Raw genomic sequence first — 23,466 nt, forward strand, 5'->3', positions numbered from 1 at the left:
AATTGGTTCTATACTGCTTCCCTAATTTGTTGTTAACGCAACCGGGGAATCAGATGCAAGGAAATGGGTTTTTAGATTGACTATAACAACGTTTGGTATTATAGCGACGCGTAACCAATGGTACCATGGTGTCATACATCGAATCATGGTGCTTTGTCAGCCGAGTCAGCGAAAGATTTCCTCAGTACCGGGTATACTAAAGAGATGGTGACAAGAGTCGGGAAATAGTTGTTGCAGTCGTTGGTCCGTTCACCGGAACGGATCCGCTGCCGGGGCGTTTCTTGTTTGCAGTTGAAGCTTTCGCGCGGCTAACCCGAGTTGATACCCCAGCTCGCTTCACCTCGAGCTCTTTTGTCTCGCGTCTCGTTCACTGCAACACCTTCACGTGGATGGCCGCCCTCCTTGACTTCGAGTCAAGTCGATCAAGTCTTGGAGATACTCTGCCCAAATTCCTCTCACGTGCTATCCGAACTCTTTGTAGGCTTCTAGCAGCTTCGCTCAGGACCAAGCTGGTCTGGCCACCCTTCATCATCATCTTGAATTCCCCAGCACTAAAGAAGCGTCATCTCCATCGCTTTCGCAAATGCAATCATCGTGATGGCGCAGTTGCAGATCCCGACAGTCACTGCTGTATGTATGTCTATCTGCATCTCCTTCCAAGACCGCGACTGACTCGGTTCACGCAGGAGGATCTCCAAGCCTTCCATGCCAGACATTTTCCCGGACAAGAGCACCCTCCAGTACCTGAATTTGCCGCTCATACAGAGAAATATGATGAATTTGACGAAGAAGAATATGATGATGGACTAGGTTACTATCCAGATGGCGTAAAGCGTACCCTCACCGACGAGCAGATCCGGATATTCCGGCACAGTGAGATACACGCTCTTCTGCGCGAAAAACAGTTAAGGGAAGAAAAGGAAAAAGAAGCCCGTGAGGCGTCAGAAAATAATTCCATACAAACATCTTCGGGGTCGCAAGCGAGGGAGAAATCGCACGGTGCCATGGAAGCGCAGTCAACGTCGTCCTCTGGTAAAAAGAGAAAGGCAGAAAGAAACGGCAATGGCCCCAGAGTGGTTGGCTCAAGAGTGTCAGGGGGTAAGAAGGGTATTGAGACACATGACGAGACATCCGGTGCACTGGACTACGGCGATGATGACTATATTGCCGCTAAGGAGCAGAGGTACGCTCCTTCAGCCTCATCTCATCCTCATCTTGCTGGGCGCAAAATTATCTCCTATGAGGATTAGAGGGAAAACTGTCGGAGCATGAACGCTACTTTAGAAGTAAGAAAATGGGCTTGGTCCATTTTGAGGACATAATTAGTCTGGGGCGTCTGAAAGATGATGCCTGAACGGGCAAAGGATGCCAGGTTCCTTCCTGCATGCCTGCCGCAGTCATAGCACTTGCTGTCGGAATTTTGAAGGCTAGCACTTTGCAGAGCAGATCTGAGAACTAAATGACAAAAGGGTGAGTACCCCAACTCCTTTAGAAGACTTTTTCCTATTGCTGTCAATGATGAGAACTTGTATCGTCATCCTTAGTCGGAACGCCATACCATTTCGCTCCCATGCAGTCTTTGCGTCGGTAAACTGCATGGGTGCGGAGTGTGTAAGGCTTTGACGAGCGTTAATCTTCTCTCTGAAGTTTACCTCATGTTTCCAATTAATCATTCTCGTACCTTTTGGAATAAAATTCTGACGATGTACTTCTAGGTATCGCCCTGTGGGTGCAGATATACATTAGGGCTCAAACTCGCCTATATCTCTGCATCTTTTCCTCAACTGGCTCACCACATGATTAACGACATCTGATCACTGAGGTGGCGAATGACGCTGCACTTATCGCCGACTACTTTTCGGATTGAGGAAGGCTGACAATTCAATTTATCTCTCATTGCATCTTTCAAGGACAAGTGCGAGTTATTCCCGCGGCAACGAACCTTGGGATGATCACAAGGATGGCATGGTCCCCAGGTACCTTTCTGGAAACAATGGAAGAGACCCTATAAAGACAGAATACGAGGACCTGAGCCCGCGACGTACCGGAGGAGACAGACTTCGTATTCATGAACCGGTCTTCGCTAAGTTAATCTTCCTACCTGCAAGCGAGTAGAATCATTTCTCATTTGCTTAGTGCGGCATATCTAGCCCTAGATTCCATATGCGCTACAAAGGCAGTTACCTCGAAACTGTGGCCTGAGATTCCTTAAATTAATCCCAATTTCCCCGAGACCGAGCCAGGGTTCCTCTTAAGGTGATCATGGCAGAAATTGAGTCATGGCTTACCTGCGGTGAATGGATTGAGCTCCGTACGAGTCATCCAAGCTGTTAGATTTGCATCCGCACTGTCTTGTGCCGAGGAGTCAGATAACGACAAGTTCTGACCATTCAGCGCGGTTCACCCTCTTTTCTTCTACCTTGTCATTGGCGGCTTCCCTTTTACGCTCGCAGGAACCTTTGGACGTGATGGAATCGAATCTCCCGCGGTACATACTACTGGAGGTTGACAGCAACACCACCTATGGGCCACAGGATAGCTACAGGTCCCCTAGTTCCTTCATGCTTTAGATCAATAGTTTCTCCACACTGGTGATACTCTGTCCAACTTCAGGGGAGTACGCGCAGCGCAAAAAGTCTCATCTACAGAGTACTTTCATAATGGACATAGCATTACGAAAAATGCCGATGCTTGCTGAAATCTCTTTGTTTCAATGAGGGACAAGCCCAGGTAGTTACAAATTGATTGTTTCTTCGTCATCCCCAGTGCTTCACCCCATTCGTGTAGCGCTTATGCGGGCCGGGACGAAACACCATTCGCCTTATTCGAATCCGACATAAGAACATCTCCAAGCTGCCCATTGATAGCATCAAATTTCTGTATTTGCATACTGTGCTGTGCTCTGATGTGGGCTAGGTCGAGCTGCCCATTGAAGTCAGGCTGTTTATCGCGTACAATGTGGGTAGCTCGTTCGTTCGGAGAGCCGTCGGTTATGTACCTTTTTTTTACATTAGCACTCTTCCTTCAAAAAAATGGCGTCTACCTGCAGACCGTTCGTGTCCTCCAGACTCGTCGGAGGAACGGTCGTATGCCATTCGCGGTTTACTCAGAACTCCTGGCATTGTTACTTAAGGGAGTACCACTGGAACGAAACATGATAATGTATTCGTATGTCGTGCACAACAGGCAGGTTCTTTACTGCAACGGATAAAATCGAGTTCAGGCTTACGGTGGAAGAATGGCAGGATGTCCTTGATGCTTAAATTAGGGGGCCTTGGAGCGCTAGTGACTTCGTCTTTTGACGTTACAGTCTCTATGGCCAAGATGGAAGTCTCCTCTCAGCCACTTTACGATCTTTGCTGATAAGCGTTCTCTGACGTGGATACACTGCTAGGAAGCGCATGAGCCCTGCTCGCGATGGTGTGCTTCTTTTTTACATCGAAATCAATTTTCTTGCCCTCAGGTTTCAGAAGAGCTGCATATTCATGGCAAGTATTGGCTGCTGGCCGTACCCAAGAGAAACACTATTTGACTTATCACAATATTCGTCTATTTATTTCCTGGATATATCCTAACTCAAGGTTTTAACCCGGTTAGTTTTCTAATCTCGGCAGCTCGAACCTATAGTATTCTCCATATCACCAGCCTTACATACTAGGATACTAGCGACTATTATCGAAGCAAGAAATAACTTTCCTCTCCCGGCAAAGGTCTATCATTTAGAATGCACACTATTCTAAAGCGAAGAGGTTTGTCTTCCCCCAGCACCAAAATGTCAATGTTGACAGGGTTGAATATTTTCACAGCTCCTAAGAATGGTCGGGCATAACCGCAGTTTTCCAACAAGGCTGGACACCGCACAACTAGCTTCTACTGGACTAGCTCTACTGCTGTATTCTGTGAGATTCGCAGAGACTCCTGACCAGACCTAGATGTGCTAATGAGAACAGTAATGAACGAAATTAGTGTCAGCCTCAGGAATCCAGCGCATTGATTAAGGCGGCTCTTTTTGCAATTTTGATATTTACTCCTCACTATGTCACACTCTAGTGTGATTATCACCTTCCTCTTGTCGAAGTGATCTGAATAGTCACAAGTTCCCTTGTCATCTTGGCCTTGGTCAAAATGACGGTCAGACCTCTTGAGCCATTCAACAAACAGCTAAAGATGTTCATGATTTGCAGATCTCCAAGGTGCGGGCCTCTTGAAGACAGAAGTCGCCCTCCTAATGAGCGGCAGGATCATAAGAAGGTGGGCCTATGATCTGACTTCCATGTTTAGGTTCGTCATGCTTGTTTGTTCCTCAGTTTCATTTCCATGCATGAGGCAATACCATCGTGGCTACTATCGATGTGCTCTAACATGGCATTGGCGCCTAGCTCGAGGAGCTCTCGTTATTACGAACTTTAGCCCAAGCCACATACTTCTATACTTTCACTATAGTGCAATTTTTACAGTGAATACCAGTCGAGGTCAAAACTAAAACACAAATATTCTGAATTCATTGTCCCTTGCCTTTCGACTGAGATGTAAGCGCACAGTGACAGAATATTTGACACAGGAGTGTACTGTATGTATACAGCAGCTTGGATTTGTGTCGTTTTACATGTTCATTGATGTCTGTGCATGAATACTTTGGCTATATTTGACTGGACAGTACTAACACTGGGTCTTGCTTCCTAACTCTTAGAATTCCTCAACTGGAATCTTACCCCACCGATTCCCTAGAAGTAGTGTGATATCATGCAGATTGTGCGACAGGAAGAAATTTCATGCTTTATTCAGAACCCTTGCAAAGAAAAGCTAGTCTCTCCGTTTTCTTCACCGGTAAGTGGCGTGCGTCTAATACATCCTTGAGCTTGTTAAACTGTGGCTTGCTGGTGCCTTGGACAAGCCCCGTGTTTACGTACTTCCTTTTCTGGATATCGAAGTGGCTGCTGCTGTTCAATTGCAGATCGCCCGACCAATACTGTGCCTCCGTTGCGAGGCGTAAAGGCTCTGGCAAATCAGTTTGGAGATAACTCCCTATGGAGTCTGAGTCACAATCCTGGAACCCTGCAGTATGGAAATTCCTTGTTTACTAAACTCAGCCGCTACCGAGCTGGCGTCCGCAGTGGAAAGGCTAGATTAGGATGGAATTCTCGTAGCTACGGGTAGCGGACCGTGGGAACCAATTCCGCAGGCAGAAACATGTCTGTGAGCCAGCATCACCAAGCTATACCGGGAGTCGATCCCCATATGGTATGGAGTTACTCTCTCTCCTCCTTTCTCAACGTCACCTACAGCCAAAAAGCTTACTGCGTGGAATCTACGGTGGGCTAAACCAAAGAGAGTAACAACTGGGCCTGGTAAACTTGGGAAGCTAAACAGTATCACCGTGACGCTGGATGGGGATCTGAACGCCAGGACTAACAATACTCCCCCGAACGTGCCTACTGCTGGTTAACCGCCAACCATCGTGCTCTCGTCTCTAGAACGCAGTTTCTAGAACGCAGTTTCTAGAACGCAGTCTCTCTTTCACTTCTAGAGTACCCCCAAAGCGCCGGGGAAACGAATAATGACAAAGAACGGAGAGACAGACCTTGAAGAGCCATTCCTAAAGCGATATCCATGGAATATCAAAAAGGGCATTTACCCTGACTCGTATGAACATTTTGGTGCGGCTTTCCATATGTGCTGCGAGACGCCTATCTTGCGGCGCTAACTCTTACCTAGGCAAGATGAACTCGATGTGGCACAGCGGCTTGTGGTTGGCGGTTAGGCGGATCTGCACTGGACGACCTACCATCTGGAAGCCCCCAAAAGCCGCTCGGGGAAAAGATTAACTGCTGTTAGTCACAGAGTATGCTGAAGCTACTTGATTCAGTAAATAGGGACCCTGTCTGATGTCTCACAGTTACGACGTTAGCCACGTCAATGTCAGGCCGACGGCCCACGGGTTTTACTAGTGACAAATACCTAGACTAAGGACGACCTGGTCATTTGTCCGGAGTGTGCCATGGGAGCGAAGCAACGGTCTTTACCTGGCTTCGTAACCGTTCGTTTCGACCATTCACTTGAACGGGGAAAGCCACCTAAGTTCCTTGGCATTAAATAACACCATCTTTCCTGCGATGTCTCTGTGACTCCTAGCTACCCGCTGCCATGCCTACTGTACAAAAGCACTGATGGTGTTACTGCTTGACAATCAGGAGTAGATCCATGCGCGGTCCGGGCCGCGAGTGCAGCTGTGCTTTGACTTGCGGATCTATCTGTAAAGCAAGAGGTACCTGGAAGAAACTCGGACCCCGAAGGGGAAAATCTATACGGGTTAAGCTGACCACAGCAGCGAGAAACATCTTCGCCAACATCGCCTCTCCCGCGGAAGCGGTCAAGGCTGAAAGAGGCTTACATTAGGACACGACACAACACTATGCCATTACAACTACACTTCAAACATGCGCCAAATATGTTTTCTTGTCTTGGAATATGAGGAAGCCATGACATATGTCTGACCATCTGTTTCAAGCGAAAATTGAGTCAGAACACAAAAAATGAACAAGGGCGACTTGGGACGCGCTCAGACCTTGAGCCAAGATCCTTGTCCCGGGTCCAGCATCGCTCCAGCAGCCTTGCAGCCTGCGGATTTCTTTTCTTCTTCTTCTTCTTTTTTTTGTCTCCTTATCTAGGTATCTACTATCAGGATGAGGCAGCAGCCTCGTCTGGTCCTGCAGGCGCTTGGAAAGTTAGGCTGCGGACCATGGTGAATATTCCTTCTACAACTTTTTTTGGGACTTTTGATTCTGCAGCTCGCCTTCGTTTCTTTCAAAGCATACAGATTACTGACGTGCAGTGACCTGTTTTAGAAAATCCTATATTCTCGGAGCTCATCATATTGCGGCAACGGCTTTTTGCCAGGATTTTATTTCGATTCCTACCTACGAAAAACATTAGTGGTCCATCATCACTGACTAATATAGCTTCCAAAACCACATCTTCGAGCACATGCTATACGCTGTCTAAGGACCTTTCGAAAGCCAGATGTCTATGTCCCATCTCAAAGGATGGCCTTGCTTGAACAGTTTAGCGGCTCGATTATGTTGAACTGGAGAAGCACAATCATTACTCTGTGGAGTATGGAAAATATTGGTTAAAGGCTACCAGACTTAAAAGAGCACTACATGCCAGTGGTCAAGTGCGGTGAAACTCGGTATCTGATGCTTCAAGCCGCAATTCTCGACCAAAGAGGGACCCATAGATATACTTAATCAGGTTGATCTTGTTCTATCGTGAATACACCGTTGGCTGACATAAACCGACTAGATAACGAGTTGCTGTTACTACGACTTGAAGAACGTACTAAAACTTCCACGGGCGTGCTGCTTTGTTTCTGTCTTACATTTGGCGTTTCGATTGTCCTCTAATTTGTTTAGAACCAGACAGAAAAGCGCTCGAAGCTCATCGGACGCGAAGAACTAAAATTTACATTACATTCAGGAAAAAGCGCAGGATTCTCACAGCCGCGCACACTTTCACAAGCTTCACAAGATGATTTGCGTTATTTAGAATGAGAAGACTATCTTCCAGACCACTGATACTTACATAGGAAGATAAATTGGATCTGGTTGTCAGCTCGGGGGAAAGGCTATTACATGCCTTACGTACGGGCTACAGCAAATACCTGCACAATATCGTTTCTGCTCAACTGTTGTCGATTAACCTTGAATCAGCCACGTTCCCACCACGTGAGCTGTGGCCCTCCACTGACCAATGCGACGGACTTTGTGACGGGGCCCTGCATGGGTGCATCATCATCTGATTGACAGAACGGTGGCCATTAGGCTGAAATGGGGGAATTCTAACAGTGGATCCGGGGGATGAGATAGATCTCTTGGCCGCCACCAATGCAATCGAAGGATCCGATCATCCGTCTCCATGATCCTCTGGGGAGTGCGACTTAGACAAATGCAATGCGACGTTATTAGCACGGAGGACCAGGTAGGTATCTAGCCAATCCAGCAACGGGAGGCTAAGAGATCTCCCGGCCGGCTGTTTGTACGGGGAGCCGGAATTCCGTGACCATCCCTTCTCTCACATACGCATATGCACCCCCTTAAGGCAGATCGGAAGTCAACAGTCTTTTTCTACGCCATTACTATCTAACAATAAAATAAAGCCTGCTACTTGGAAAGTAGAGCTTACTTCCTGGTTATACTTTGTTGGCTGAATGCAGAAAAATGCACTTATACATTATACCGGATTCACCCCGTGTTGCCTCTTTCCGAGGACTACGACGAAGCCAAGACAAGAGAGAGTTTGAACAGAGTTCAACTTTAAATGCATCCGTCTTTTGCCCCATCCCATGGAGAGATAAGATAAGAAACTTAAAAAAGCTATAACATACGTAAATAGGACGTAGAAAATTGCAGTTCTTATCATCCTTCCTACTGAAAGTTGTCTTATCAAAGCACTCGTTTCCACCATACTATCCAACTGCGATATTTGAGATACAGTATGCAATTTTTACCGGCAACAGAACTTGTGCTCGCTGGAGATCTACTGGCTCTATTTTAGCTTTTTGCTTATACGGAGTATACTTTTTGACCCCCGCCACCGTTCAAAAAGCTTATCGATAGTGCACCAATAGTGATAAGAGTATCTCCGCTTAAAATAAGAGCTTGTCGCACTCCACAATATATATTTATAGAGAATTCAGTCAATTCATCGCGCGATCGTCGTAACCAGCAGCGTTCAATTCAATTCAATGCAGGTTCTTCTTCTGTCTGGGGACCAAGGCCCAGCAGATGACCATTCCAGCTAGCAGCCCGATCATGATCGGTTGTAGGACTTTGACGCCGGCTTTCGAAGCTACGGCGCCGGTGAGGAATGGGAAGGCAGCGGAGCCGGCTTGTCCGGTGCTTGCGGAGAATCCTTTAGCGGTACAATGGTCAGTATGTGTTCGTTTCCTGGGACCGGGGGGGATTCTATTCGTACCAATCGCTCCTATATGGATTTCTTTGGGTAAAATTTTGGTTAGGACGGACAACCCGACGGGATAGAACGGACCGAGGAAGAAGCCTGTCAAAAGTCGATTAGAGAGACATTGCACTTTTATACAGGGAGAAGGAAGGGTGGACAAGGAGAAAGAGAGGAGGACCTAAGAAGCTGACAACGATCGCATTAGCTATGACGTTCGGAATGAACCAGAACATCAGCTGCATCGCTACCGATAAGGCAAGATAGACGAAGACCATGTGTCGTTCGCCCAGCTTGTCCGTGATATCTGCCAGAGCTACCCTTCCCACCGTGAGGCCGGTGAAGAATCCGGATGATACGTAGCCCACTTTGCTCGGTTCCCCGCCCCTGACGGAGACAAGGAACTGGACGACCCATCCTGAACTTACACATTAGCCAAAAAGAATCATCAAACGAGGGAAGCTGGCGGATATTGCCCGGGCGTCATAAGTACCGCCAGCAGTGACCTCTGCTCCTACATAGAGGAAGAAGAACGCGTTCAACATCCACACGGCTTTGTTCGTCAATGTCGCCTTCAGCTCTTTGCCAGCCGTATCCTTGGCGCTTAGAACGTTAGGCCTGAATAGACCTTTTCGGAACGTCCAAGCCAGCAAGCATATATTTATCAACCCGAGGCCCAGAGTGACGAGATAGTAGTAGTGCCAGTATCTTGAATGAGCTGCAACGGTATTTGCAACCAATGGACTCACTACGGCTCCCACGCCATAGACAGCGTGCAGCACACCGAGCCAGCGATGAGCATTTTGAACCCCTGTGGTGAATGTATTCGCCTGCGCATCCTGGTAGGCGACGCCGATGCCGGTGAAGAAGAACGCGGTAGCGTACAATGGAAACGGGGGCTTCCAGAACATGAGCGCATAGCCGACAAACTGGACAATGGCCCCGACGACGAGAGTTCCGCCCGTTCCCAGGCGGGAACAGAGATGGATGTTCGTGAACGAGGCGAAGAGCCATCCAGTAAAGTTGACGAGGTAGAGAATAGAGACTGGCAGCAAGCCAATGTTGTAAGCTGGCTGCAGATACGGTATGAGGACACCCGTCGCCGCGTCTGTTATTGCAGTGTTTAAGTATCAGCGTCTTTAATCGAGTCCATCACACCATTAGTAGTCCATGTTAGGTCAATTCTACAGTACCGTTCATCCCCGCCATAAAGAATGCGAAGTTCGTACTGATGACTCTTCCAATCACTTGGCGAGCAGTCGGCAGAGTCGACATAGGTAATTCATCCTGTTCCTGTAACTCCACATCCCGCTTTTCGGACTGTCCCGTTGCCTCTTCGGTCACTGTGTTGTGCTGTGAATCCATACTGAATACTTTTGTATCACCTTATCTGTCAACATGGACAGATTCGAGGATGACAGGCAGAGATAGGAAACCATCCATTTCGTATTCTTCGGATCCGCTCAGTGGGTTCCTCGCTTGCCCCCAATCTAACTCGGTAGGTACGGCTTCTCGACTCGTCACTTGCCTAAAAGAAAATAATATTACCTGGCTAGGGCGGCTACCTGAGTAATTTCGAGCCCATCTTCTCTTGGAACCGATGATCTGATCGCGCTTATCTAAACACATCGTTGATCACGACATTGGTCCAACAACAGTTCCGGGCCAGATCCGGAGCTCTTGTTAGTGTCGTGTGATTCCATCATTGTTCGTTGAAGAGACCGCAGCTCATAGGTAAAGGCGTCTTCTTTCACAGGGAGGCCCCGCATCGTTCTAGACGAGGGGACTTCTGGCCTACCGAGTTGCAGTACTCTTTGCCAACGAGCGTATTGTCCGAATAGCAGAAGGGCCAAGATGCCCAGAGATTCTCTTGGCAGCTATCACACAGTCAGTTTGGTGTGATTCTGGCAGACGAAGCCGAGGAGACTGTCTCGAGAAGGGGAGGGGTAAGAGGTCTGACCGTCCTTGTCTCTTCGCTTAGCCTAAAAGACGAACTATGCGCTGCTGTAGGTAGTTTCCAGTCTTGCATACAATAACAATCCATGATCCGGCTTGCAGAAGCAGATGCTATATTCAAGCTCCAAGCTTGCTCTGCCAGAGGTTTGCCAGCGCGCTCATATCCCGTGATCTCGCCCGCAGCTCTCCAGATCTTCCAAGAGCCCACGTATTCCTCTTCCAGGTACATCGATATCAGCCTATGCAAGTCGACGCACATTCTCTCTCTTTATTTTATTCACCATGAGAAATGGGAAACAGATTATGGAGTGATGACTCAACGCGTGTGCCAGATACTGCAACAAATGGCTGCAATTGATACTGTTGCTAACCGGTGGTTTAGGGCTCACGGTGAAGAGTTCCGCTACGGCTGGGTCAAGGAATCGGATGTTGAGCAGAAATAAGCATTGTCAATGTCCTCTTACAAGCGCAATCTGCAGACTCTGATCCAGAAGTGGTGTCAGTTTCAGCAATAAGGTACCAAATCGAACGCACAGAGTTCTTCCTCGAGACACTCGATGCCATTGTTACGGCCCGGGGATACAACAGATTCGAAAAGACTTCTTTCGGGCCGATATGAAACTGTGAAGCCTGCATTCTGTGTCCTTCCCATTTTCAGTCAGCTGAACGACAGCATATACAGGATCCACCTGCAAACACGACGATAATCCGGGTGCTATAAATAAGCAGCTCGCAAAGGAGAGTCATTCTGAAGCTACTCGAGAACCCAAACGATGTCAACGATGATTTGGAGATATGGTTGTGCAACGCCGGCGCAAAGACGCGAGTGCACTGGACAGAGCACGCTCGTGTATCTCCCGCCGGACCGAACTGCATTTTAATGGGCCGGCAGAATAGCAAAAAGTATGCCACACCTTCTGTCAATTTTGACTGAGTCTCGCATCGATTCCTCCCCTACAGGCTTGCTGACCAGATGACTGTTGGTTTCAGCAGTCAAGTACCTCGCATTGAGGTCGCTATGGACGAGGCACCATTAAGCTGGGCGAATGTACGCGTTGCTGAGAAAATGTACACTGGGAAGTTGTGAAATGGTATGCTGACGTATTCGACAGGTGCTGCTCGGCAGCTCGAGTTCCCTGGTTCTAGAGACGGTCCAACTCTGGATCGATGCGGTCATGAGCAGAAACCATAACAGCATCGGAGGTCCATACGGAAGCTTTATTGGACGCAGATAAGGCTGGGGAATATGGGGTGTGGTTCGGACCACGTGTGGCCTCTGCTATTGAAAAAGGAGGTCTCTGATTGAGTGATATGGGCGAGGAATGCTTATGGCTCGGCGAGGCCGATCTCCACCCCTGCTATCTCGCATATGCGCAGTAGACGGCCATCATGGCCCCAACCGGCTCTGGCCTAGTGCTGTTAATCCACAGGCGAAGCTTCCGGCCCAGCCGACACGCAACTTCAGCCACTCCCGTGGACAGATGCCCTGGAGTTCAAAGCTTGCCAGGTACTGTCAGGCGACTATATGGCGAACTCTGGGCTCCGCCCAGGGCAGGGTGATATCGGTGCGATGGAGACTGTGATATATTGGTCCCGTCACCCATCCACGATGGGATATCGAGGTTGCTACCGCCCGAAAAAAGGTCGCTCCCGGCCCTCTCTTTAGACTCCGGAGTCGGAGTGCCCCGACTTTCCCTTTCAGGATTTGCCGGTCATCGAGATGAATCTGACCGCGGGATGCTTCCCGCTTTCATGGTCGTTCTTACGTCTCCGCCTTTTGATTCGCCCTGACTGCGGGCTCCGCTCCACCGCCACCCAGCGGGTCAGCCGGTGCTGTCGCTGGTGGCGGGGGCCGGTCTGGAAGACATGCGATCTGTTCCCCGTCTTTTTGATACGACTGTGGGAGGGTAGTGATATTTTCTCTCCGTCCTCCTCTGTTCCCTGACTCTGGCACGCGCAACCGCCTCCGGGGCCAGCAGAGCATCGCAGTGGACAGAAGGCTTCATCTGTTGGCCGGAGAGCGAACTATATATCTCGCGCGCTCAGACCGCATACTCCCACGCAGCAATGGGGCCCCAGAATTCCCAACCGGCGGTTGTGAATGCCGACCTCGAACCGGGACTGAACGATCAGAAACCGCAGTCGTTCGAAGGATCCCAGGACAATGACGAAAAGACAGCGCTCGAGGAGGCGCCTCCCTCCTATGTGAATAGAGAGGATCCATTTGGAAACGAGGAAACTGCGGAGGTGAAATATAGGACCATGTCTTGGTGGTATGTGTCGCATACGGTCATCCTATATCTAACTACGTTTCTGACTTAGATGCAGGCAAGCTGGAATGAGTGCGCGCGCTCCTTTTCACCTTGGATTCAATAATTGCCTTGCTAACGGAAGTCAATTGTTCTAGTCATGGTTGCTGAAACTGTGTCTCTGGGTATCTTGTCACTGCCTTCTGCGGTCGCTGCTCTGGGATTGGTTCCGTACGTTTTAAAGTCATATACCACTTGCGGATCCTGGAACTGATGAACATAAGGGCTGTTATTCTTCTCATCGGTCTTGGGCTCATGGCGACGTATACCGGATATGTTATCGGACAGTTCAAGCTGCGGTATCCACACGTGCATAGCATGGCTGATGCTGGAGAAATAATGCTTGGCCGATTCGGACGAGAGTTCTTGGGAAACGCCCAATTGTTGTTTCTCATTTTCATCATGGGTAGCCATCTCCTCACATTCTCCGTGATGATGAACACGCTTACGGAGCACGGGACATGCTCCATCGTCTTTGGAGTCGTTGGACTAGTGGTGTCGTTCATTTGTGCCTTGCCTCGGACCTTGCTGAAGGTTTCGTGGCTGTCTATTGTTTGTAAGGATCACATTGAAAGTTCTTTTTTGGACGCCTTGCTAATACGGATGGTAGCATTCATAAGTATTTTCGCTGCGGTTATGATAACGATGATTGCAATTGGAATCCAGCGTCCTGGGACCGGACATGTCGACGCGACTGTGAAGACTGATCTTTACCACGGCTTCATCGCTGTAACTAACATTGTCTTTGCATATGGTAGGCATCTGCCTTTCTTTCCCGCAACTCGACAATTGTGCAAGATGGCTGAGATCTTGATTTCTAGCTGGTCATGTCGCCTTCTTCGGATTTATCTCCGAGATGAAGGTTCCAACGGATTACCCCAAGGCCCTTTTTCTGCTTCAGGGAACGGATACCTGCCTGTACCTCATCGCGGCTGTGGTGATCTACCGTTACGGAGGAAAAGACGTGGCCTCTCCCGCCTTGGGCTCCACTGGCAAGCTTATGAGCAAGATAGCTTATGGAATTGCTATACCGACTGTAAGTTCCAGGTCTCACGAAGTCCGGAAACCAGAGTCTGATAAAGCTCGAAGATCGTCATCGCTGGTGTCATCAACGGCCACGTTGCCTGCAAGTACATCTATGTTCGCATGTTCCGCGGGACGGACCGTATGCACAAGCGCAGCCTTCTTTCAACGGGCGCCTGGATTGGTATTGCGTTGATACTCTGGGTTCTTGCCTGGATCATCGCCGAAGCAATTCCAGTTTTCAACGACCTTCTGAGTTTGATTGTAAGTTCACGTACCTGAGTGCATTCTCGATAAACAACTAACTTCAATCCCAAGACCGCTCTTTTCGCTAGTTGGTTTACTTGTGAGTAGTCCCCAATCCTAAATCAGAACCACACAGCAGCTAACATCTCTGGACAGATGGCTTGAGCGGCGTCTTCTGGCTTTACATAAATAAGGGAAAGTGGTTCTCTTCTCCGAGGAAGATCCTCCTCACTATCGTCAATCTACTCATTTTCGGGATCGGTGCCACTTTGGTGAGCTCCATCGATTTGCAAATACAAATTAACCGCTGTTGCTAACTGACATTGAATAGTGCGGTCTGGGTCTCTATGTCTCTGGAAAGGCCATCCACGATCACCCGAGCAGTGCCAGTTTCTCGTGTGCAAATAACGCCAGCTAAGACGTTCCTATCAGATAATACAACGTGATTTAGTCAAGAGTTCATCGAGTCTTGGCGTCTCTTTTTCAGCGGATCAGGCTTTGTCGACCAATGGTACTGAGATGAGAGGTTTCGAGCATTCTACTTTCGTATACCGTTCATAAGCGCTGTGTTTCGGATGTCCCTCAAGTGGTGAACCTTCGAGGATCAGCCTGTCTATTTCGATTCTGGTTACGATATATGCGTAGATGAGATACCCTCACGGGTTTACTTGATGCTTCAATGCATGCTGCAACGGAGTTGTTCCTATGTCTGTGACTCGTTCGTTCTGTTGTTTGGGATGTCGATGTTTTTGTTGTATGTGGATGCTGTTACGTTACTTGTGTATCATATCTCAAGCGAATGCGATGTGAATAATATCCGAGAATTATTCTCTTCACAGTCCTCTTAATGACTAGTAGACTTAGGCACAATATACTTATGCCCTTTCTTCCAAACCAAGGTTCACATTTCACTCAGCCGCCTGTACAATATGATGAACTTAATCAATCATAGAGGAAGTCACATTGCTTAGCTCATGCCGCAATTCTTTCGATAGCTGCTACCGCACTCAAGTGTGTTGGGGTTGGTTATATCATATCATATCTGCAGACATTGCCGTTGCTGCATAGGCTCGCGCGGTTTTCTTCAGCAGTAGTATTTTCCCCTTGTGCCACATAGGCTGACTGTGGGACGGGAATTCGGGATCCCTAGGGGGGGTATCATCCCATCCCATGGGACGCCAAGACTTTATGGGATGGGATTCCCATCCCATTCCCATCGGGATTATCCCCATCCCGGCGGTCAGCCTAGTGCTACATCCCAGCAGTTGTCATCATCATCGCATGCAAAGCAGTCATCATCTTTGTTGCATGTAACAACCAGTAGAACTGCGTCATTGTCAAAAGAGAAAACAACCAGGTAACTGGTTCTGTAACATTTATTGCTCGCGGTACAATCAATACCTACACATGCTTACTCGCAGTCATAGTGCCACAAATGCGGCACACACAGAAAAAGCGGTCAGGAAAACTGGGTCAATCTGATGGATCCATTAACAGAGCACACGTGATGGAACGAAAGGATGATCTGCTTCGTATCAACTCTTGCAGGTATGTTAGTAGATTTGCTGCCCTCCGATCAGTCGTCGAGAGTCCAAGAAGGTTCAGTCCCAACTTGGATAGTGGAGGTCGGATTCTGAGAAGGAGAGAGTCGTATTGTTTCGTTTATCCACCACAGTGCGTCCATGCCATGCATAATTTGAGGGCGTGCGACGGGAAATTCAACTGATCACTCGAGTTCTGCATGCAGATCGAGTAAAACTTGGAAATGTCGAGGTGTTCGAAGCTCACTCTTTCAGAGCTCACTCATGTTTGCGGAAGCTGAAGTGAGAATGTCAATGACCGATTGGGTAGATTGATATACTAGTGCTGTGGATACAACCAAGCCATTTGCCGTGATGAACTTAAATTCAATAAGCTGCGGGATGCGGGCGATTTAAGCTCTCAGCACCACAGGACACCAGACACCAGATCTATACAGTGCAGCAAGCATACCTGGATAGGTACTCCGTAACTATCCTGACAAAAAGCAGCAGGCTGGATCCGGTAAATTTTGGCTTTGGCCCGTTGAGGATACAGCAGCCGACATACAGGAAGGATCTGCAAGGCTACTAAGATCTCGGACCACAGAGATCATATACATGGATTGAGATTCTGCTCACATGAATACGGGGGCTTTCATTATCCCAATCAAGTCAAGATATCACAGTTCATTCAACCTGCGTTGTATCCGGGTTTTCGAGCGTCTCTGAACTCGTTGTGAAGTTCGTAGGATCCCAAAAATCGGTCTTAATCTTTGCTGTTTATAATGACGTGTACTGCAGGTAAGGTAGTGTCTTGCTACCTGAGTGCTGCAGGGTCCCAGAGGCCTGTGTAGATTGCCGATGGTCATTGTGGAGTAGTTACCCGGTTGAATGGCAACCTCGACACGGGTACTAATAATGGCTAGAAAAAAGTCAGTTTCAATGGAGTTGGCACGGTTATTGTGTTACATTCTGTACTGTGTACAGCAGCGAGCTGAATCTCACTTTGACTAAGTGAGTAATCTTCTCTCATTTGATATTTTAGTTGCGGAATCGAACGTAAACTGCTGATATAATTGTGGAGTTTGCGGCCCGCTCCAGCAGACCCCGAAACCCCCGACTATCTTGAGCTGATCTTGAATCAACTTTAGATCTGGTTATTTTGGGTTTTCAGCTCAGAATCGCCATTCCTTGCATGTGCGGTATATGCATTGTCTGTAATCATGATTCGTGTGACGGCGTGGCAAGAAGCTATATAAGTGAGAGCAATACGAAGCCGTTGGTTTCGTATCCTAGTCTTTTGCTGGTAGCGCAGCGGTTTGGCTCCTAGAATGCTCCCTAGGAGCCACTCAGTGACAGTTCGTGTCAATATACTGAGATACGAAATTGATGTAAAGGAGGTCTCGTGGTATAGCAAGGCAGCTACACAGTACTAGTAGTAGGCTCTGACCCCGAGCCCTAAGTCCGAGGCCAATCAGTCTGATGAACGTACAGCACTTCATAGATCAACTCTCTTGCAGAAGAACAATGCCTTCCTTCACTACTGCTTTTGCTATTGGCATGACATGGATCTTTTATTATTATTATTATTATTATTAATTACTTAATATTGTTAAAAGAGAGTGTAGTTCTGAAGTAATCCTAGAATATGCACCCCTCCCCTGCTCCTCCATCTCTATATGCCTATCTTTTATACCTAGAAGCAAGTCAAGCAAGCAAGCTCATCTCTGTGGGGTAACTCACTCAGACACATTTTCCTTATGAAGTTGAGAAAAGACCAGCAGGAGATAGATAAGATACAGTACAGTAGAGAAAATCACCACCTAGACTAGATAGATCAAGTTTCTACATACAAGCGCTAGTGAAGGCAGCATTAGAGCCAGAGCTTGAGCCACTCACTCCCTTGCTTGCCTCAGGTACTGTACTTGTACTGTACTTACTGTACATGCACATACATGCCCACTCTTCTGATGTATTAAACCCACCCACTCCTAGGAGCCTCTTGGTCTTGATGTGCCTATATGTATTCTTACAGGACACATGCTATCTATATCTGGTACCAATCGCTGCAACCAGATATGTCTAGACACTTTTTGTGGCCGAGCAGTTTACCCGATGAGATGTATACCTATATATGATGATGGCTTTTCCTAAATGCCTTTCCAGCACATACATTACGTACAGTATCTTAGGGGCAGAAATTTACATAGAGGACTGGATTGGAAAAGGAGCAAGTCAATCCAATCAAGTGAGGTATTATGACACGTCATGCCACAACACGCCATCCACCAACGGACGACAAAGTCCATACATGGACAAATAAACCAAGTACAGGGTGAGATAAAATGGCAAAAGAACAACTTGCCCACTCCATCATTCAGTTGTCAGTTGGGAACTAGGTACTCTGCTCCTCTACTTAAGACGTACTAAAACTAAAGGAACGGATGTATGATTAAGAAGAACCTGGGAGGAAGGGGGTCTCTACCTCAATTTACCTATTGTATTTGGCTGGACCAGCCAACGTTATGTATGTATGTATGTATGTATGTAAAGATGCTGGCAGTGATTCCGGGATATCAGAATCATGGATGGACATAGAGATGCACCACCAGCAATGGCGGGAAGCAGTTTGCTTGGCTGATAGTCTGACTAAACCTGGCAAAGGGCCAAAAAATGGCAAGGGGAGGCATGGCGTCAAGAAAATATTTTAAAATATGTTCATAGTCGCAGCTACATTTTCTGAGATGAGATCATGTGAAGAGTGCCAAGGATCATGTTGTATGGTACATATGGTATACTGCCATACTATGCAGTAAAAAAAAAGATCATCACTCCCACCCTACAATTAAAAATACTTAAAAGATTTATGAATGAACCCTTTTCCCCCATCCCCATCCAACATAAGCTCCAACATGAGTAATGATGATAATAATAACAACACGGGCAGAGCAGACTAGATGAAGCCATACCGAACACCACCGTGCAAGAAAATCAAAACAAAAACACCCATACCGGCAGAGGCAAAGCTAGCCCTTGCTTTCCCTCTTCAACATTCTCTGCTTTCTCATACATCTGTTTATCGCTTCCTCTGTCAATATATCAGGCGGAAGCTGGAAATCACGCTCCTCCATCTCGGGTATAGGATGGCCGAACGCGGTGCGGCTGCGGCCCCGACGGTGTCCGCCCAGGGCAGCATCGCGGAGGTATCTTTTGGAGTAGAAGGAGGTGAACGGTTTCTCAGGTGGAGGGGGAACTTGAGTAGCGTGAGAAGGAGATGAATGCGACTGTTCTGCGGCTAGCTTCTGTCGTTGCTGACTTGAGGCTGACCGAGCCTCTTGGAGCAGCTGACGAGCAGCCCAGGCATCAACGTCGTTGATATCGGGGGGCTCGCCGTAGCTTTGGATATCGGACGAAGCCGCGCCGTTCAGCTGAGCATCGTCGACATCTTCCTCTTCCTCCTCGTCATCCTCCTCTTCTGCCTCTGACTCTTCCTCATCCTGCTGGGAAGCATCATTTTCTGCCGCCGCCGCCGCCGCCGCCGCCGCCGCTGCTGCTGTCTCCAGCGACTGCTGCTCCTTCTCCAACTTTCTTCGCTTCTCCTCTTCCTTCCAGACCTTGAACTTATCTATCAACGCAGAAACCTCTTTGATGAAGAGAGCGCGTTTAGGTTCATAGAGTTTCTTCTCGGAGTCTGTAATCCCACTAATGCCCATCACACGGAGCCAGTCATGGCCCTGCAATTCGTCCAGGAGACGGTCCAGCTGTACCTTCTCATGCTGTGCTCTTTCCCTTTCGATGTTCCGGAGCTGCTTCTCCTGTCGCTCGATCCTCCTGTGAGCTTTGAAGTATGTGTCATCCCCCAGCGGATCTTCCGCCGGTGGATCCGTTTCGGGTATATTCACAACTTCGCAGTTATGGAGCTGGAGGAGGGGATTCCCAAAGGGTGACTCGGTGGCAGGAGACCTGCTATACTTCCGACTCCGAGACGGGGAGGAGGGGGCCGGCGGCGAGAGTGGGGGTTCGGTCAGATCATCGACAAGAACGGCGGTAGTGTCACCTGTCAGAAGTTCTACTCCAGTCAGACAGGGATCTTTTATTTTACTTTCTTACTTTTAACAGGACTAACGCTGCTCACCTGGCTTTGGAGGTTCCAGGCTGATCATTTGCTCGTAGTTCTGGAAATACTGTGCCAGCTCACTCCTGGACCGGGACCCGCCGTCATGGGACCGCAGGGATCTCCTCTCCGTGTGCACCAAGTTGCCATTGGGCGTGGACCGGGGGTTCTTATTATTGTTCCGGGGTGTCCCATTTGATTTGGCAGCATCGTCCCCAGACGTCGACGACCCCACGGGGTTCTTCTCCGCGTCGTCGTCCACGGCAACAGGGAGGGCGTGTACGGAGCGGCGGGTGGAGCGTGTTACAGCGGATGACGGTAGCGATACGGCGTCGGAACCCGCAAAGACGGCAGAGGCACTTGGCCTGGGCCGCGGGCGCGGAAGAGACGACGTGGGCGAGGAGATGGTGTTCAGAGGGTCCGGAGACTCTCTGCTGCACAGCGGCTGTTTCGCAGGGGCAGCGGACAGCGCCTCATGGTCGATCTCCAGCTTGGCCCTCTTGAGCGGGCGACCGTGGGCGGTGCTGGCAGGGCGCGACGACAGCGGAGGCCGCCGCGGTCGGGGAGGTGACGAAGGGCGCTGGGATCTCGCGGGCCTTGTAGGCAGCGGGCGATGCCGTCTGCTGCTCTTCTGCACAGTGTGATCGATGGAGTCCAGGGCGCCTTTGCCGTGGGCGATGGGCGAGTCGGAGCGTTGGCGGTTGGTGCGCGTGTTGGAGGCAGGAGGCGCCAGACTCGGATCGTCTCGTCGCACAGAGAAGCGGAGTGACGACCTCGAGCGGACGACCATGGCTCAGAGGGACGGGCAGGAGTTCATCTCATCGTCGAGGGGCGGAGGGATGAAAGGGCGTCGGGGCTGAAGGCTTTGTCTCGTCGCAAGACTTTCTTCCCTCGTCGCCTGGCGGTTACTTACCGTACGCGCTCGTACAAGCGTCCCAGACATCCCCCGTCTTGGCAGCGTTCCGATCCCTTGCTGTCGCTCACCACATTCTATGGAGCATGTACATTGATGATACTCTGTTTCTCTTTCTAACGCTGCTCTGAATGAGTCTCGTAATAACTGCAGTTATGCTTGTCCATGGCCGTGTTCTCTGTTTTCTATCGTCTCGTGGTCTGAACTCTGTTCTCTGCAAGTAGGAAATAAAGAGATACTGCAAATCCTTCGCAATGCCACTATCTGATGCGACAGTCTCAATGGAAGAAGTAACGGTTGGACCCAGGAGATGCCTCGCAACAAACGAATATTCTGCCAGACTGGAAATGACAGCATCGGGATGGAAACCACTAAAGTTGTTCCCCATATCCACAGATGCATTCATGCCTCAGGCTAGAAGAAGCACGACAGCCAACCACGGCAGGGGGACATCTGCGGGAAAGAAACCGGTTTGCAAAACAAAGCTGCAGAAAGGACTGTGTAGCAGTCCCAACTATACTCACAGACGAAAGTACTGTGCAGCACTCCGTCCACTACAGATGCTACAGGAGCAGACAGGAAGACTGCAAGGCACGAGACAACAGTATTCTTTATAATAAGTTAGTGCTATCTAGCTGACTCACCAGGAGGACCTCACCGGCGAGCGCGGTCCTCGGCATGCTTAATCCTATAGGCATGTATCGGAGGATTTCTCCAGACCTCTCGGAGATCCCCCGGCCGACCCCAGAGTCTCGCCCTGACGCTGTACCCCGCTCCTCTCGGCGTGGGGGTCTGATGTCTTTACAGCACGTTTAACCGGTATTCAGACCGGAGCACAGCCTGCTGCGTGCATCCGCGGAGCCAATGATGCTCGTGCTTGGGACGGTGATTCGGCCGAGGTGGGCGGGCAAGGTGGGGGGTTCGGGGGCGCGTGGGCGTGGGGGTGTCTGAAAACAGCTGCCACATCGAGAAGCTGTAGAGGCACGAGAGCGTCCTCTCTATGGCTGCCGGTACGTAATGAGTGTCTGGCAGATGGCTACATATTAGCCGGGATGGCTCCTGTTTTTGTTCTTCCAGTGTCATATCTGAACCTGTGTTCTGCTCCCAACTGCTATCTAGATAGCTTTCGAGTTTGTTTCTATACTTGCCTATCTCTGTTCTCCAAGACATCTTTGATACCCATCACGTACTATCATGGCTTCCACCAACGGCACTGGGCCCAACCGGCCCCTGAAACCCGGCGTCTACGTCCCGACGGTTGCGTTCTTCAAGGGTCCTGAAGAGGAAGTGGACATCCCCACCGTCGAGAAGCACGCCGTGTTCCTCGCCGGGACCGGCATCGCAGGCATCGTCGTGCAAGGAAGCAATGGCGAAGCCGTCCACCTGGACCGGGAGGAGAGAAGGCTCATCACGGCCGCGACCCGACGAGCCCTGGACTCGAACGGCTACACATCCATGCCCATCATCGTCGGCACGGGCGCGCAGTCGACGCGGGAGACGATCCAGTTCTGCAAGGACGCCGCGGAATCCGGCGGTGACTATGTCATCGTCCTGCCCCCTTGCTACTACAACTCCCTGGTCAGCCGGGACGCGCTGCTGGACCACTTCCGCGCCGCGGCCGACGCCTCCCCGCTGCCGCTGCTCATTTACAACTTCCCGGGGGCGGCCTCGGGTGTCGACCTCACCTCGGACGACATCATCGCGCTGTCCCAGCACCCCAACATCGTCGGCGTCAAGCTCACCTGCGGCAACACGGGCAAGCTGGCGCGGATCGCGGCAGGTGTGAAGCCCGGGTTCGTGACCCTGGGTGGTTCCGCTGACTTCACGCTGCAGACGCTCATCGCGGGCGGACAGGGCGTCATTGCGGGTGTCGCGAACCTCATCCCCCGGTCGTGCGTGCACGTCATCGAGCTCTACGACGCGGGCAAGGTTGAGGAGGCACAGAAGGCGCAGGCGGTCGTGGCGCGCGCGGACTGGATCGCTATCAAGGGCGGGTTCGTCGCCGTCAAGAGCGCGCTGGAAGTCTACAACGGGTACGGAGGACTGCCGCGACGGCCGTGTGTGGCGCCGTCAGCAGAGGGTGTTGCGGCGTTGAAGGAGGGGTTCGGCGAGGTAATGGAGTTGGAGCAGTCGTTGGCGAAATGATTGATGGTCATGATTGCATGAGGAGAAATGGCCACACGAATATACCATAGTTATAGTAATAACCGTTTGACTTGATGAATGATACTGTCTAGAAGGTTATTATATATAGCCCAGCAATATACTTCATGTTTTTGCTTGTTATCTTGTCCCCTGAACTCACCAATCACGAATGCAGACTCTGTGCTGTACAGACCGACTGACCACTGCACTGGAATCCTTGGCTTTGCCTTGCAGGTTCTCACCTGCTCTCTCTCTCTCTCTCTCTCTCTCTCTCTCTCTCTCTCT

General features: G+C 49.7%; 6 protein-coding genes across 6 annotated transcripts; 4 read left to right on the plus strand and 2 right to left on the minus strand.

Annotated features, from left to right (window-relative positions):
- Positions 1-597: 597 nt before the first annotated feature.
- On the plus strand, positions 598-1,250 carry VTN00DRAFT_5402 (uncharacterized protein; the record flags this gene model as incomplete). Its single annotated transcript, XM_069431930.1, has 2 exons — positions 598-630; positions 687-1,250. The coding sequence occupies 2 exons, from the start codon at positions 598-600 to the stop codon at positions 1,248-1,250; spliced, it is 597 nt and encodes a 198-aa protein (XP_069287839.1).
- Positions 1,251-8,740: 7,490 nt separating this feature from the next.
- On the minus strand, positions 8,741-10,320 carry VTN00DRAFT_5403 (uncharacterized protein; the record flags this gene model as incomplete). Its single annotated transcript, XM_069431931.1, has 5 exons — positions 8,741-8,910; positions 8,974-9,057; positions 9,137-9,373; positions 9,449-10,063; positions 10,149-10,320. 5 exons carry the CDS (start codon positions 10,318-10,320, stop codon positions 8,741-8,743), a joined length of 1,278 nt encoding a protein of 425 aa, XP_069287840.1.
- Positions 10,321-10,997: 677 nt separating this feature from the next.
- Positions 10,998-12,494, plus strand: VTN00DRAFT_5404 (uncharacterized protein; the record flags this gene model as incomplete). Its single annotated transcript, XM_069431932.1, has 5 exons — positions 10,998-11,134; positions 11,641-11,814; positions 11,872-11,959; positions 12,024-12,114; positions 12,289-12,494. The coding sequence occupies 5 exons, from the start codon at positions 10,998-11,000 to the stop codon at positions 12,492-12,494; spliced, it is 696 nt and encodes a 231-aa protein (XP_069287841.1).
- Positions 12,495-12,978: 484 nt separating this feature from the next.
- On the plus strand, positions 12,979-14,907 carry VTN00DRAFT_5405 (uncharacterized protein; the record flags this gene model as incomplete). Its single annotated transcript, XM_069431933.1, has 10 exons — positions 12,979-13,184; positions 13,240-13,253; positions 13,319-13,391; positions 13,445-13,776; positions 13,831-13,974; positions 14,042-14,256; positions 14,310-14,507; positions 14,562-14,589; positions 14,646-14,761; positions 14,821-14,907. 10 exons carry the CDS (start codon positions 12,979-12,981, stop codon positions 14,905-14,907), a joined length of 1,413 nt encoding a protein of 470 aa, XP_069287842.1.
- Positions 14,908-19,035: 4,128 nt separating this feature from the next.
- On the minus strand, positions 19,036-20,913 carry VTN00DRAFT_5406 (uncharacterized protein; the record flags this gene model as incomplete). The annotated part of the gene is made up of 2 exons (XM_069431934.1): positions 19,036-20,078; positions 20,145-20,913. 2 exons carry the CDS (start codon positions 20,911-20,913, stop codon positions 19,036-19,038), a joined length of 1,812 nt encoding a protein of 603 aa, XP_069287843.1.
- Positions 20,914-22,230: 1,317 nt separating this feature from the next.
- Positions 22,231-23,181, plus strand: VTN00DRAFT_5407 (uncharacterized protein; the record flags this gene model as incomplete). Its single annotated transcript, XM_069431935.1, has 1 exon — positions 22,231-23,181. One exon carries the CDS (start codon positions 22,231-22,233, stop codon positions 23,179-23,181), a length of 951 nt encoding a protein of 316 aa, XP_069287844.1.
- Between the last annotated feature and the right edge of the window lie 285 nt (positions 23,182-23,466).

This window comes from Thermoascus crustaceus (assembly GCF_041956765.1).
Source record: "Thermoascus crustaceus strain CBS 181.67 unplaced genomic scaffold VTN00scaffold_3, whole genome shotgun sequence".
Classification (NCBI taxonomy): Eukaryota; Fungi; Ascomycota; class Eurotiomycetes; order Eurotiales; family Thermoascaceae; genus Thermoascus; species Thermoascus crustaceus.